Source organism: Balaenoptera acutorostrata, chromosome 17 (assembly GCF_949987535.1).
Source record: "Balaenoptera acutorostrata chromosome 17, mBalAcu1.1, whole genome shotgun sequence".
NCBI lineage: Eukaryota > Metazoa > Chordata > Mammalia > Artiodactyla > Balaenopteridae > Balaenoptera > Balaenoptera acutorostrata.
The window spans coordinates 64,703,171-64,718,741 of record NC_080080.1 but is presented as its reverse complement, the minus strand read 5'-3'; the positions used below and the strand labels follow the sequence as shown (position 1 = coordinate 64,718,741).

At 39.4% G+C, this 15,571-nt stretch overlaps 1 protein-coding gene across 11 annotated transcripts in view; it reads right to left on the bottom strand.

The window, feature by feature from the left end:
- The window catches only part of STAU2 (staufen double-stranded RNA binding protein 2), a 322,172-nt gene that overhangs the window by 202,557 nt on the left and 104,044 nt on the right, over positions 1–15,571 (bottom strand). For all 11 annotated transcript variants that reach the window (XM_057531779.1, XM_057531776.1, XM_057531771.1 and 8 more), the window contains 2 exons: positions 1,551–1,710; positions 157–264 (listed from right to left, as the gene is read on the bottom strand). In XM_057531779.1, the coding sequence (XP_057387762.1) occupies positions 157–264; positions 1,551–1,710 (268 nt within the window). The remainder of the gene's footprint in view (positions 1–156; positions 265–1,550; positions 1,711–15,571) is intronic.

Genomic DNA, 15,571 nt, shown 5'->3' with positions numbered 1-15,571 from the left:
GCGCTTGTATCATTTCATGATAGAGAGTTCAAACATAAGGAAGCACATTAATTCTTTCAGGGTACTAAAATTTTATCTGTCAATCTTATTTGTTTGTTTATTTAAAATAATAAGGAGTGAGGAGGGAAAAATGGGAGATCTCTGCTGAACACATACCTCAAAACTGACGGGCATATTTCGCTTCAGAGCAATTTCAAACACTAAGCTGATCTCAGACTTATTTGCATCTTTGTCATCATCCATTTCTTTTCCTGATTCACCATTCTAAATCACAAAAAATAGGATGACATTGAATCTTCACTTTGTAACAAACTTTACATGTATTTAACAATCAAGAGAACCTATCTAAAATACAATAGGAAACAGGAAACCAGAAACTGAATCTTGTGGATTTCCATGTAACCACCAGAGTCGAGGGCTTTGCTGTGAGGCTTCTTGTGATTTGGTTTTAGTTTTTTTCCTCAAAGTAGAAGGATAAATGCTGAGTGTGGAAATCTTTTACTCAACCATTCACTAATTTGAGTTTATCCTATATCCTCAGACCCAGTTCTCTTTAGAGACCTCCATTACACACACACACACACACACACACACACACTCACACACACACACACACACACACACACAATCTCCACTGGTGTATGATATTTAATCTTCTATGAAGACTACGTTGCAGAAAGAGTGCAGGATGCAAACCAGGATTTTGGAGCTCTGTGCCAATTTACTTATTCACCTATTTAACACTTACTTCTGGAGGGCCTCACATATACTGAACACAGTATAAGCATTAAAGAGATCAAGAGACAGTATTCCTGCTGTCAAGAAGCTTATGACTTAGTGGGAAAACAGATAAGCAAACAGATAAGGGTCATAATGAAAGTGTACAAGGACAAAAATTCTAAGTCTGCCATTAACTAAGATAAATCTCAAAGGGGGAAGAACAACAGGCTTGAGGAAAGGGAAACTGTACAGGTTGAACCACACAGTTTCAAATAACTACGTGCAGAACTCGCTAAGAAGGTGACTTTAGAGACATGCCTGGGCTGGAGATACTATTTTGAAGTCAACAGAGAAAGTAGCTGAAGCCATGGGAACGAGTGAAATTACTGAAGATCAGCCCTCAATAACCTCACTGGTAAAATAAAGTAGGACTAAAAAGTTCATAAAGATCTCCTCCACTTTAAACTCCTTGATTCTAGATTAATTAATACAATGTAATCCATATAATGTATCCTCAATAAACCGTAGCATTCGATGCAAGCTAAATGAATGTTATTTCTCATCCTTGCTCACATTCCCAAATCCTGCCTTGCCTGGAAACTCCACAGGGTGAACCAAAGTGCTCAAAAGTAAGGTCAGCCCAGCAGGAACACAAGAGTCTAATATAGCACACAGGTAAGCTGAGCAGCAAATCGTAGCAGATCGCTACTCTAGTGGTCCTTCCTATCAGCAGGGATTTCCCTTATTTGTAAAAAAGCATTGGCTTGTCTTCTCAGTAATCTCCCTAGGCAACTATAAGAAACAGGCTGCAACATGCAGCAGTGACCCACCTGAGCTGACTTTTCCGGAATAGGTTCATTCTGCAGTGCTTGAAGGGCTTTCATTGCGGCATTGTGTCTAGCAGCTTGTCGAGTCTTCCCTTCCCCAAAAAATTCATTATTTCCTACAGTCAGCTGAACATAAAAGATCTTGGGCATTGGGCAATGATACCTAAAGTAAGAAAATAAAAATATTACTGTTAGCTCAATAAAATCACTCTATAGGGACTTCCCTGGCGGCTCAGTGGTTAAGAATCCACCTGCCAATGCGGGCGACATGGGTTCAATTCCTGGTCCAGGAAGATCGCACATGCTGTGGAGCAACTAAGCCCGTGCGCCACAACTACTGAGCCTGCACTCTAGGGTCCGCGAGCCACAAGTACAGCTGTGCACCTAGAGCCCGTGCTCAGCAAGAAGAGAAGCCACCGCAATGAGAAGCCCATGCACTGCAACGAAGAGCAGCCCCTGCTCAATGCAACTAGAGAAAGCCTGTGCGCAGCAACAAAGCCCCAACACAGCCAAAAAAAAAAAATCACTCTATAATCATTAGCAAGATTTCTTTTCTTTAAAATGATACCAACCATATAATGCACTATACCCTCTATTAACCCCAATAAAATTTTTTTGTTCGTTTATTCACTTATTTGGTTGCGCAGGGTCTTAGTTGCGGCAGGCGGGCTCCTCAGTTGTGGCTGGCAGGCTCCTTAGTTGCGGCACGCATGTGGGATCTAGTTTCCTGACCAGGGATCGAACCCGGGCCCCCTGCATTGGGAGCTCAGAGTCTTAACCACTGCGCCCCCAGGGAAGTCCCCCCAATAAAGTTTTAACCTCACGAATGTATTTATAAAAGATAAAATGTGAGTCAATGTATCTATCGACAATAAAGAATGTATGCTGATCTCCATGAAAAACATATTTTAGAAAACAACATTAAACATAAATACTGTAAAAATTATTTAATTATATCACAGAAGACTTCCTGGCAAGAAGTTTTCAGTCACATTTTGACAGAAGTGAGCCAAATGGTCTGGTGCTGAAGGACTGGGACCTGCCACAGAGGTGAGAGACAAGCAAGACCATTTAGGTGACAACACGCAGATTACTGTGCTTTTAGCAGAAGATAATCATGATTAGACATGCGAAGAACAGTAGTATGGAGCTACTACTGCAAAGTAATAAGTACTTTGCAAAGTAATGAGGAGATCAGATTCAACATAAGAAAGAATGGAGAGTTTAAGCCAATTATTAAGCAGAAAGAATCACAATAAAATGTATTTAAGGTGAAAATCTTTAGCAGGTTTGTGTTTAATGAGACTGAGGTAAGGACGCGTGACTAGAAAGCGGCACTGATGCAGACACGAGGGGATAAAGGGGGCTGGAAGAAGAAAGAACAAACTTAGAAGAAACTAAGAGGATATGCAATAAATTCCATTAATTTAACAATTATTTATGGAGCACCTTCTTATGATGGGGGACTATCACCGTGAACAAAAACACACATTAGAGTGGAGAAGACAGACAATAAATTAGATAAATATGTAGAATATCTAGTATGTTAGAACTACATGTTGAACAGAAGAAGAAGGAAAGGTTCAGAAATGTCAGGTGGGGTGGGACAGGGAGGGGGGGTTAGACAGAGTGGTCAATGAGTGTCTCATTGAGAAGATGACAATTGTGTAAAGGCCTGGAATAAATGAGGAAGGAAACCACACAGATTTGTGTTCAAGTAATTCAGAGGATTCCCACCTGGTTAGCATCAAGAGAGTAAAGGAAGGAAAGCTAAGAGATGGGAAGAGGTGGCCAGATTCCATAGGGCCTTCCTTAGAAATTACTGTAAGGATCTGACTTTTACCCGGAGTGCAATGGCCAGATTTTAAAGAGAGAAGCAACATAATCCGAGTTCCATTGATTGGAAGGATCATCTGACTATTATGTTGAAAACAGACTGTAGGGGAATGATGACAGGAGCAAGGAGATCTGTTAAGAGGCTACTGAAATAATACAGACACCTGAACTAGGGTAGCAGCTTTGGAAGTAATGAGAAGTACTTGGATTCTGGATGAATTTCAAAAGTGGAGAAGATGGGTTTACCCAAGGACTAGCCATGGAATATGAGAGAGGCGTCGAGGAGGACCCCAGGGTTTCTGACATGAGCAACTAGAAGATGCAGCACCCATGCCTTGAGTTGGTGAAGACTGCAAAAGGAATGGGTTTGCTGGGATCAACAGCTCTGGGGTGGAGATGTTAAATTATTCAGTCTGTTAGACATCCAAATGAAGACGTCAAAGAGACAGTCAGATTTGTGAGTCTGGACTCCAGGAAAGACGTCCAAGGTGGAGATAGAATTTGGGCATCATCAATATGTAGGTGAAACTTAAAGCCACAAGACAGTGAGAACTCTGCGGGAGGGCATGACAGGAGGAAAACCAAGCAAGCAGAGTGCCCTTCCTGAAAGCCAAATGGGAGAAGTATATCTAGCAGGAGGGAGGAGTCAGTCGTGTCAATTGCTGCTCACATGTCAAGTGAAATGATGACTGAGAACTGTGACCACTGGACTGGGCAAGTTAGCAAAACTAACAGATTCGATTTTGATGGAATGCTGAGTATATAACTGCAACACTAAAAGATTAAGTTAAAAATCACTCCTGTGCAGGAAAGCGTCTCTTTTCAAGCAAAGAGAAGCCAATCGAGGTCTTACTAAAGTTGTAGATGATTATTGGACATCCAAGTGGCAGAGCTCTATATTCAACCTGAGATAAACTGCATAGAGCCCACTCTATAAGAATTCACAGGCAGATGGGACTCATCAGTGAAGGTTTACTGAAGGTGAAGGACTAGAAATGTACATCGGTACTGAAGATGCAGATTTGGGAGGTAATAATTGAAACCATGTTGAGTGGATAAGCACCTGGAAAGGGTAAGTGTAAAAGAACCAAAAAAGACAGCCTAAGGCTGGGATCTGATTAATGCCCATGATCAAAAGGCAGGGGAAATAATAGACAGCAGCGAAGGAGATGAAAGAGGGTCAGAGTTAGAAAAGAAATTATAACACAATGTCAGGGGAAGGGATAATCAACAATGTCAAATGTTGTGGAGAAATCCAGAGTGAGTATGAAAAAAAAAGAAAAAAGAAAAAGTCACTGTTTTAAATTTTTAAAGTCAATTTTCTTGGCCCACAGTTTTCTATTAAGATAAAATACTTTAAACGTGTTTTTACTGTAGGTCATATGTTCTCATTTTTAATTGGCAAATATAAAAAAGTTAAAGGAAGAAAAAAATCACTTATAGTAAAAGATATTTTTAACATGCAGAGACTAAAAAGCATTAAAACCACAATCTTTTTTGCTCTTTGACTGCAGTAACTAGTGATGCACTGAAGTACACAATTTCCTATTACCTATTTTATTTTAGATCCCTTTAATGCAGAAATTTTGACAGACTAATATCATCAATGCAGGTTATTTTCGTTTTGTTTCCCACAAAATTCAGTTTTCCCGCCTCCACAGAACTTTATGCGTATTTTTAAATGGTTTCACTATAAAACTTCAAAACAGACAACCTGAAATCAGAAATTTACTTCTGGACTGAGATCCTACATGGCAAGCTTTCCACACAGAGCAAATGTTTACAATTAATTATACACTTCTGAAAATAGAGGTCCACAACTGGAATGCTAACAGACCTTTAACTATGGTGGAGGGAGTGGGCGCCACTATAATCACTAAGGCCTGCTGACAATTACAAAACTCATTTCGGTTTGCCACAGAGACAAACAAAATTTCTGTTCATTATAACTTTACTGGAATATGATGTCATAACACATAACCATACTGAAACAATCTGCTGATTTTCTGACCAAAATATTAATTGCACACTAAAGAGCCCTTGGGGCCTCTTCCTTTTGGGGCATCAAATATGGCTCTATGTATGTGTATGTGCCTGATGTGGATACGTATGTACATATATATTATACTGCATAAATATCAGAGGGAAAATTAGGTATGTTGTATTTTTAACATAAAAAGTAAAATATTCTAGCACTAACAGCAGGAAATACCAAGACCCGACGCCTGACTTGTTTCATTCCATCCTCTTACTTAACAATGATTCTTAATAATCTACCCCACGTGGTTTGAATACCTTATATATCACATCTCCTCATATCATCATGACAATTAAGATTAACCAGAGCACTCTCATTAATGGCTCCCAGATTGAATTACAGGAGAGAAGATGAAGAATTCTTTTTGTGTTAGGTCCTGGTCTCTAAATATTCATTTCCCTTGGTAAAGAAGCTCAGAGTTTACTAACTTTAAAGGTTGATATGCTCTATTTAATGGAGTCCCTTTTTCTATTTTTATTTATTTATTTCTGGTAAAGTGCTTCTAATAAGTGATGCACTTATTTCTACAAATTGGCACATATATATACTTACCTAATCTTACACTGCTATTCTTGAATGATTTTCCTCAATTAGAATTTTATGATCAATGCTTAGATCCCTATCTTTTACTGTTAAAAGATGAGCCATGAAAACTCACCCATCCAGGCTATTAAAGTTTCAAGGTCAAACGGCTTCTACCCTCAGCCTCCAAAGTATATTTTATAAAGTGTGATCCCGCTTTCATAAGAATCATCTCTAGTGCCTGTTACAAATGCAGATTCCTGTGTTCTAACCCTGACCTGCTGAATCAGTCTCTGAGGATGGAACAAGAGTCTTCAGTTGCACAAGTTTTACTGGTGAGTCTGCACAATGAAGTCTGAGAGCACCTGCTCCACAGGTCACCACAGCCTACAATGTGGCTGACGCGACCTGATGACTGTTTCAAACCCCATGCAAGCAAAGGACTGCACACAGCCCTTACAGCAACCACGGTTAGGTTTCCTACATCTCTTTCTCATTTACTCCTCATGGCAGCCTGGTGAGACAGATGTCCCCATGGTCACCTTGAGAGGTAGCAAATCTCCCCAACCAAGTTGCTGGGGGTCAAACTCAAGTCTGCCTAACTTCAGAGTTTAGGAAACTCTTAAGTAGTTTCCTGAAAATCTGCTTTATCTTCTTCTATTTTTCTTCATATATGTTTATTAAACTAGCTATGTCCTTGGCGGGCCAGAGAAGCTAATGCAAGGGTTCTTTCTAACCTAATAAGGTCCACTAACAGACTTCAGAGGTGCCTTACCGAGTAGGTGCTGAACAAACAGACCTCCACAATGAGACTCTATGTTTTTAGGGTACGTCAAGCCAAGCAGGGACAAAAACAGGCAGGAGCAAAAGGTCAGAAAAATGGGCTCAAGTGCCACACTGCCTAACAGTGTAAGGCTTATAAAGGCTGTTTGTTAAGACCGCTTTTTTTTCCCATTCCTCTTTGCCCTCTGTCCACTGGAAGTTTTATAAAAAACAAACAAAATTTCAAATAAAAGAAAAGTTTCCCTTTCTTTAGATCTCAAAAAAGTCTTTAGATTTGGCCTATCTTCAAGACTTCACAAGTCACTACAAGAATAAAGAATGATATTTGGCTCCTTTGAATTAATACTTGACATTCCTTATACAGTTTTGTTTTGGTTTTTGAACAAAGGGAAGATTTTACACTCTTACATAGTATTCTTACAAGAATATGGGTATTCTTATTCTTATATTTGACTGTCAGTTATGACAACTTTCTATACCATAGACCTTGCCATCCTCCCTCAATCTACCTCATTAATGCCCTCTTTGTGGACTCATTTTGTGTTTATCTTTCTAAACAACTAAAATCCTCCCTAGCATTCTGTGACTGCCTTCTCCATCATCTCCACTTTCCTAAGTATCATTTTTACAAGGTGAGAAAGACATATTCCAAATAACATTAGAACTTTTAAAAATTGAAAAATAATTGCCTCATTTTATTTCATAGCATTACCATAAATCTCAGCCCAGCTTAAGCATTCATGTCTCCTCTACAGGTTTATGTCTTAAATATATGAACATGTTATCTTCTGATCTAATAAGGAGAGGCTTTGGATTTCTGTGTTTACTTCTAACATTGACTGAAAACAGAAATGTCACTTAATCTTTCTATCTCAGTTTACTTATCTGTAAAATATTTGCAGAATTTATGTTTAAAGAACTATAAAGGCCAAAACTTAGAATTCAAATGCCCTGTTGATTATTTTGACTCTTTGTACACGTTTTGGCACAGCTAAGCATTCTTTTTCTTGCTATTGAAAAATAATAGGTTTTATCATAAAGCTATAAAATAGTCCTTGGCACATTTTCAAGCTTGTATGTATATAAAACGTCTAGATAGGAGAGAGTTCTTTCTCTATTCACATCCATAAATTTTGAAAATATATCTTTTATGGGATCTGAATGTTTAGTCTTGAGAAATTTCAAAAATTAGGATCTATCAGAAAAGACTCACAGGACGGCTGAAAATAGGCTTTAAAAGAGATGTAAGGATATTCTATTCTATTTGTAGAATTATAATTATGTTTAAAATGCATAAGGGAAAATATAGAAAGAGATGCACTAAAAGCTGGGATAGGGTGTTTTGAAGTGATGGAATTATAAACGATATTTTCTTTCATAATTTCAAAATTTTAAAAAGAATATGGTTATACTGGTATATAAACAAAAGAAAATACTTTATTGAAGTAAGTCTAGTCCCTGTCCAAACAAAAGTAAACCTGTGTTCAAAATGTAAATTTGATGAATTAGTGGAATGACTTGTGGAATACAGGCTATGAGCCACAAGAGTCAATCATCTGTACTGTGTCACTGACGCCAGTATCACAACAGGACTATGGAAATCAGAGCCTGCTATCACAGAGCACCTCTTTATAAACACACAATTACCACCCTCAATCCCAAACTTGGATCCAGCATAAAAATGTTCTTGCCCCTTCCCTAAATGGATATCCAGATAAATCATCATCACCACCATCACCATCATCATGATTACAGCCAACACACAGAGCTCACCGTGTGCCAGCCACTGTCTGAAGCTCTGTGCATACTCATCTCATTCAGCCACAGGAACAACCTCAACTTCACTTTGCACGCAAGGAAGTGAGGAACAGAAGTGTTCACTTATTTGTCCAAGGCTCCCCGCCTTGAGCCAGCGTCTGAACCAAACAGTCTCACTCCAGAGGCTACGGGCTTAACCTCTACACTGTGCTGCGCCTGAATGAACTGGATAAATGAGCGCTTTCAACTGCAGAGCTACTAACTGTGAACTTTGGGGAGGTCATGATAGACTTGGAACATCAAGGCAATTTAAGCCAAACTTAGATCAGTGGTCGCATCAGTTCCAAAGGGAAAGCTGGGGCACTGTAAGCCCAGGAGACCGAGCTGACGGCAGCACCGCTGCTCTCTCTCTCACGCTCTGCCTCCTCTGGTAACCCACCTTTCGGGAACCCGTGCTTAAACGCTAACGTTCCCAGGAGGGAACTCAAGTCAAAACCACGGTGACACACCACTGCACACCCACTAGGACGCTTACAGTTGTGCAGCCACTGCTGTTCCCTAAAAGTTAAACACAGAATTACCATCTGACCCAGCAACTCACTCCCAGATATCTAAAACTAAAGAGAAATTTTTAAAAGTGTGTAAACAAAAATGGGCACGCAAATGTTCATAGCAGCATTATTCATAACAGCCATAAAGGAGAAATAACCCAAAGGGCCACCCAACTGATGAATCAAGAAACAAAATGTAGTATGTCCAAACAATGGAGTACTGTAGAGCCATACAAAGGAACAAAGCACTAATACACGACACAATGTGCGCGAACTCTGAAAACATTACGCTAAGTGAAAGCTAGACACAAAGTCTACATATTGTATGATTGCATTCAGATGAAATGTCCGGAATAGGCAACTCCACCAGACAGAAAGTAGATTAGTGGTTGCCAGGGGCTGGGAAGAGGGAAAGTGGGGAGTAACTGTTCAGGGGTAGGGGGGATTCTTATGGGCGTGATGAAATGTTCTGGAATTAGATAGTGGTGATGGTTGTACAACACTGTGAATGTAGTAATTCACAGTGTACTGAACTGTACACTTTAAAGTAGTTTAAATGGTGAATTTTATGTGACTGTGAGTTTTACCTCAATAAAAACCAATTTTTAAAAAAAATGTTCATACTCCCTAAGGTTCAAACTTCTGTTTCTCATAGACAAGACAGTCTTCCTAGGTGATGTCACCTGTTCTTATTTACATTCTTGGCAGACTCCCAGAAATTAGCCTGCCAGATTGGGGGAGTGCAAGGGAGAGGGAATAAAAGTCATCCCTCCCTTCTGAATGCTCAGAAATTAATAACCTGGTCTTCTTCCTGCCCTTGTTTGATTGCCAGGGGTGGGGGTTGGTGGGCATATGTGGATTAAATTATTTATTCAAAAAATATTTATTAAGGACCTAATTCATGCCAGGGACTGCTTTAATCCCTAGGGATGGTAGGCCTCAGGAGACAATCAATCAACCAATCAATCAAATAGTATCAACTAGTAAGATGGGCTAGGAAGAAAAGCAAAGCAGAACAGAGAACCTCTTTTAGGATGTGGCATTTGAATAAAGAGGTGGTTGGAGTAAGAATTCTAGGTATGGGGATGCCTGGAGGAAAAAGTGTTCCTAGCAAATGAGACAGCAAGTGCAAAGGCCCTGGGGTGGTAACACATGGGGCATTTTTTGAGAAACAGCAAGTGTTCTTATACCTGGAAGAAGTGAGTCTAGGGGTGAGTGGCAGGAAACTAGTCACAACGTAATCCCACATGTGATGTGATGTGATGGAAGCCATCAGAGGGTTTTAAGCAGGGAAGTGACACAGTCGGACTTATTACTTAAAAGTCTCTCACCCCTGTTTGCCCAAAGAAAGGCAAGAAGAGGGGGGCTGGCAGGCCACTGCACAGTCTAGACAAGTCATCTGTGAACACAGGAAACCGGATTGCCCAGAAGAATACAGGGGATTGCCGGCAGTGCTGAAAGCCACCTAAGGGTTGTGTTCATTATTTCAAGATGGGACCAGTCAGCACAGTTACGTTTTTCTGTGGCTTCCTGGGTACAAGTACAGAGTCAGAGGAGCTGGACTTAACCAGTTACCGTTCTGCTAAGGGTCAGTGATCATTCAAGCAGGGAAGCACTGGAAAGCACAGGAATTAAGAGACTGACTATAGGACTGGTGAGAAAAGAGTGATGAACTCCAGGGAAATGCAGCCCTGCAGAACTTGGCAAGTTAGTAAAGGCTGCAACCGCCCTGAACCTCTGCTCAGTGTTCTCCCTAAGCACAGGGACCAGAGGACACCCCCTATTTCCTGCCATCCCGCTGGACGGCGGGCGTGTAGCAGCAGCAGCCGCCAGGCGTGCCTCTCACGTGGTGGCCGACGCCCAGTGCTAGAACTTGTGACAGTAAAGAAGGGTCCCCAGCAGAGGAAGCTGGGGGCTCTCTTGCCAGGGTGTGCTGCCGCTGTGTCCCTCCAGGTACTGCAGCACACCGTCTGAGACAGGTAAACGGCTGGCACCGCAGGCAGCCAAGTGAGGAGTGACGGAACAGGAATGGGGGTGGGGTCCTCAGGGCAGCATTTCTCAAAGTGTGGGTCCCTCACAAAAACCATCAGAGTCCTCCTGGAGGGGGTCTAGGAACACCTGTGAAAACGCAGAGTCAAGGCTGACAATCAGACTCTTTGGACGAGGCCAGGAATCAACATGATTACCAAACAGCCTGGGTGATTTTTATGGATGCTGAAGACAGAGAGCACCTACCTCCTTACAGGGGTCTCCTTCCCTTCCCTTGCTTGTGAATACAAAGACTTTTCATTCCTGAATGTTAACTTGGTCCCATCTCCCTTATTGAATTCTCCTGCCTGCCTCTAACAAGTTTTTAGTTCTCTTGCAATTCTCCAGATAATCACAACTGATGTGCAAAAAAATGACACTTCTTCCTATTTCTTTCCACATTTCATTCCTTTTATTTTCCCTAATTGTGTGGGTTCATACCTCCAACTGAATACCAAACAGCAGTTGATAACGGATGGTCTTGTTTTTTACTTTAATGGGAATGTGGCTAGTGTGTCCTCATTAAGCATAACGCTGGCTGTTGAGGTGGGTTAAGATGAGATGGGATGGGACTTCCCTGGTGGTCCAGTGGGTAAGACTCCACACTTCCACTGCAGGGGATGTGGGTCCAATCCCTGGTCGGGGAACTAAGATTCCGCATGCCTCGTGACACAGCCAAAAAAAAAAAAAAAAAAAAGATGCGATGGTTGTGTGTGTGTGTGAGAGAGACGGGGAGAGAGTATGTGTGGGTGCATCGACAGAGTACACAGTTTACAGTGTTAAAGTAATATTCAGTTGTTCATAATGTATTGGATTTTCTAAGTTGAGAATGGATTTAATGTATTTTCAGCATCTGTGTAGTTGACAATTTTTACTTTTCATCTCTTAATAAGGTGAATTTTATTAACATATTTTCTAATCGTGAAACAATTTTACATTCCTAGAATAAATCCCAGTTGGTTATGGTGGTTCTTCTTTCAATGTACTGCCAAATTCTGTCTGCCAATATTTCAATTAAGATTTTTCCATTGATATTCTACAAATAATATCGATCTGAAGCTCTATCCTTTGTTGTTATCTCAAACTCGCATTGTTGAGCTGGACACCAAGGTTATTTTTGGTTGCCCAGAATAATCTGTTTCCAGTTTTCCGAAGGTTCAGTAAGATTCCTCTGTGAAACCACCGAGGTCAGGTGCTTTCCCTTCAGGGTGCTGGGCGACGGGTGGCAGTCAGCTATTCCATTACTTATCCTCTTACATCTAGAGCAACTGCTTCTTTATTTTCTCCTTTTGAGGTCAGTTTTGATCATTTATATTTTCCTACAAAAGCATCCCATCCATCCAAGGTTCTGAAATCATTTTCCATGAGTTGAACAAAGTAGTCCTTTATGAGAATTTTCATTTCTTGTGCATCTGCAGTGTTCCCCCATCTCAGACCATGTTTTGCACATCTGTGCTTTAAACTCACAATTGCTTGCCTTGATTAGGCTACATATTTAAATATTTTATTGGTTCTAAGAACAAGATATTGGAGTCTGCATTTTTTTCTATTATTCTTCTGTTTTCTAATTAATCTATTTCTACATTCATTTTCCTTCCTCAGACCTTAGTCATTCCTTTTCTAACTTCTCACGGTGGATATATAATTAATTTGCAAGGTATCTATTAACATAGCTATAAGGTTAATGAACCTGCCTTCTCATAGGCTTTATGTTGTCTGAACTGTCCTGTCTTCAAGAGGGAAAAACACTATACAGTGTTTCCTAAACATTTTTGGTAATGAAACCCCCTTTTTCATGAACTAGCATGTGTATTCTACAAAACACACCTGGAGACATGCTGCCTTAGTTAAGAGTCTGTGTATTCCCACAGGTTATTGTTTAATCTGCTAAAAGCTTTTTATCTTGAATATAATAAAGATTACTTAACATTTTAAGAAATACAATTAAAAATGTTTATCAAGTACATTTACAAGCTTGATAAGCTTAAATAAACACTCAGAGAGTGAACAGAGGAAAAGATCTTTAGATTACATTAAGATCAACTGGATTTAAGTTCCATCTACTCAATCTTTTTGGGTAGCGGGACTTATTTTCTCTAACACTCATCAGTAATATGAAAGATTTTGTCTGTATCAACTTTCTCAATCTGATTCAAGTGGCAAATAAGGGGGAAATTATAGTATTTTTCATGAAATATCGTAACATATCTGTGTATTTACTTAGGAGCAATTTTCAAATATATATGTGTTTGTGCCCTTGGAGTGCACTTTGCACTTCAAAAGCTTTTATAAAATGTTTTAAAGGAATACAATTTAAAATTTTAATACGTATTCACTAAATACTGCATGCTAGTAGTCTAACAGCAGATCCTTAGCTTAAGAAAATTATCGAAAATATGGCTTATTTTTTCTTTGAGTTGTAAGAAGATTCTCATTATTCAATTCCATCAACAGATCATCTTTGATTAAGAGCTGTCTGAGAATGTCCTTTCAAGACCACTGGTGAAGAAAATCTCTCAAATCCTTCCCAGCAACAAAATGGTTCCTGGGACTGGTTCCAGAAAATATTTCAAATGTTTCTGTTTCTTCATTAGCTTAAGCCTCAAAGTAGATGGTTTTGAGAAGTTTGAATTTTTATAAAAATACAAACGTAACAAATCATAATTTTAGAAGGGGTTTCACACCCTTTGTGGATAAATTAATTTTGTAATGTCTAGAATAAGAGATTCAAATGCATGATTGAGTTTGCACCGGAATCTTCCAAGAGCTTTAGAAATTGTTTGCTTTGTTACAATGTCCAACCCAGACATCTACTCTAGTGCCTTTGCTGATCAGAATTAACTATCAACTTTGGATGCTTGCCCACTTCAAATACTCCCAGAAGCAACATGGAGACATTACATCAGCAGTATTGCAGAAAGATTAATGTGCTTTGTTTGGAGATGCAAACAGTAATTATACGCACTGCATACTTCTAGTACTTTGTCTTTTTTACCCAAATCTAAGTGAATCTAATTGTACATCTGCATATAGTTTAATGACAACAATAATGTGTAGTTAACAGATATTCACTGGAATATAAAAAATTTACTTGGTATTTTCCCAGCTAATTGTTTTTACAGCTTGACTTCACTTATGTATTAGCTACATTCATAAAAAGGTTTACATAAAGCAAATATTTTCATACTAAATCCCATTTTCCACTGTTGCCTGGTATTAAATCTTGAGCTGTATTTCTACAGGAAAATGTTGGCTCCAACACATAAAAATTATAATTAAACATCTAAAGATGTATGCCAAGAAATAGGTACATTTAATCAAGTATTTTATAAAGTACATTTTATCCTCTCACCTGCAATAAAGATTAATCAAGTGAATAACCATTCTGTTTCATATTCCCACGATCGTTAGAAGAGCATATACATTAAAACTCCACCAACAACAACAAATGCGGAGTTTGGGTGACTTCATAGCAACTGAAAGTAGAAATATAATTTATTAGCTGAAATTGCCACATGGAGGTATGCTGTCAGGTAGATTCAGGCAATGCAAGTAGTCTCAGATTAATGATAATAATCATTGAGAAGTCTTAGAAATTTCTTCTGGTTATTGGTAATACACTTGGCATTTTATTATAATCCATACCAGATGATTTACTGGAATTATACCAATCGTTGGAGCCAATAGCACCCTCTAACTCAAAGATTACTTTTGAAAAGTAATGGAAAAAAGGACTTTCTCAACTACCTGGATCCTTTTACAGTACAAAAAGTGTAGAAAGCACCTTTTGCTAAAATAGAAGAGTACCTGCGACCTTTAGAAAACTCTCCTACTTTTAACTACAAATACTTTGAGGTAATGCTAAGCAATTGAATTTTCAGTCATTTTAAATTAACTGTTTAATTTTTCTGCACAAATCCTCCCAGGAATACTATGTGGAATGCAGTTATCTATGCTCTCCTTTCCCGTATCGCTGCAGATGATCTCGGTATGCTTTTCATCAGTAAGTAGTATGAGTTGTGCCTTATTCCAGGATGTGCACTAAGCTGAGAATCATCAAATCTTCTTCATCTCTGCCTTGAACCCTGAGGCAAAAACATGGCATGGCAACAAATCAGACGATATTGGTAAAGCTGTGACACTGATATTCAGTCTGACTACCACACACGGGAAAAGGCTAATACTTAGAACTTTACAAGGCTAACAGTTCCAATCTCTGATTATGATGGTTTATTCCTGTTCACAGTATGGATGAGAAATTGCATTTCAGTCATGCTGCAAATTCTCTTCTGTGGGCAAAGTAGCTTTTGAGGTTATTGTTGAACAAGTATGCCATGATATCCTAATATTCCAAAAGAGGCGATGTTTACATGAGTTAGCATAATGCAGCAGAAAAAGCATGAGCTTTGAAGAACCCCATCCTGGGTTGGAGGGCCAGCTTGGTCCTCTACTGGCCTGTAACCCTGGGCAAGTTACACTCTGTGCCAGAACATAGTAGGAAACCATAG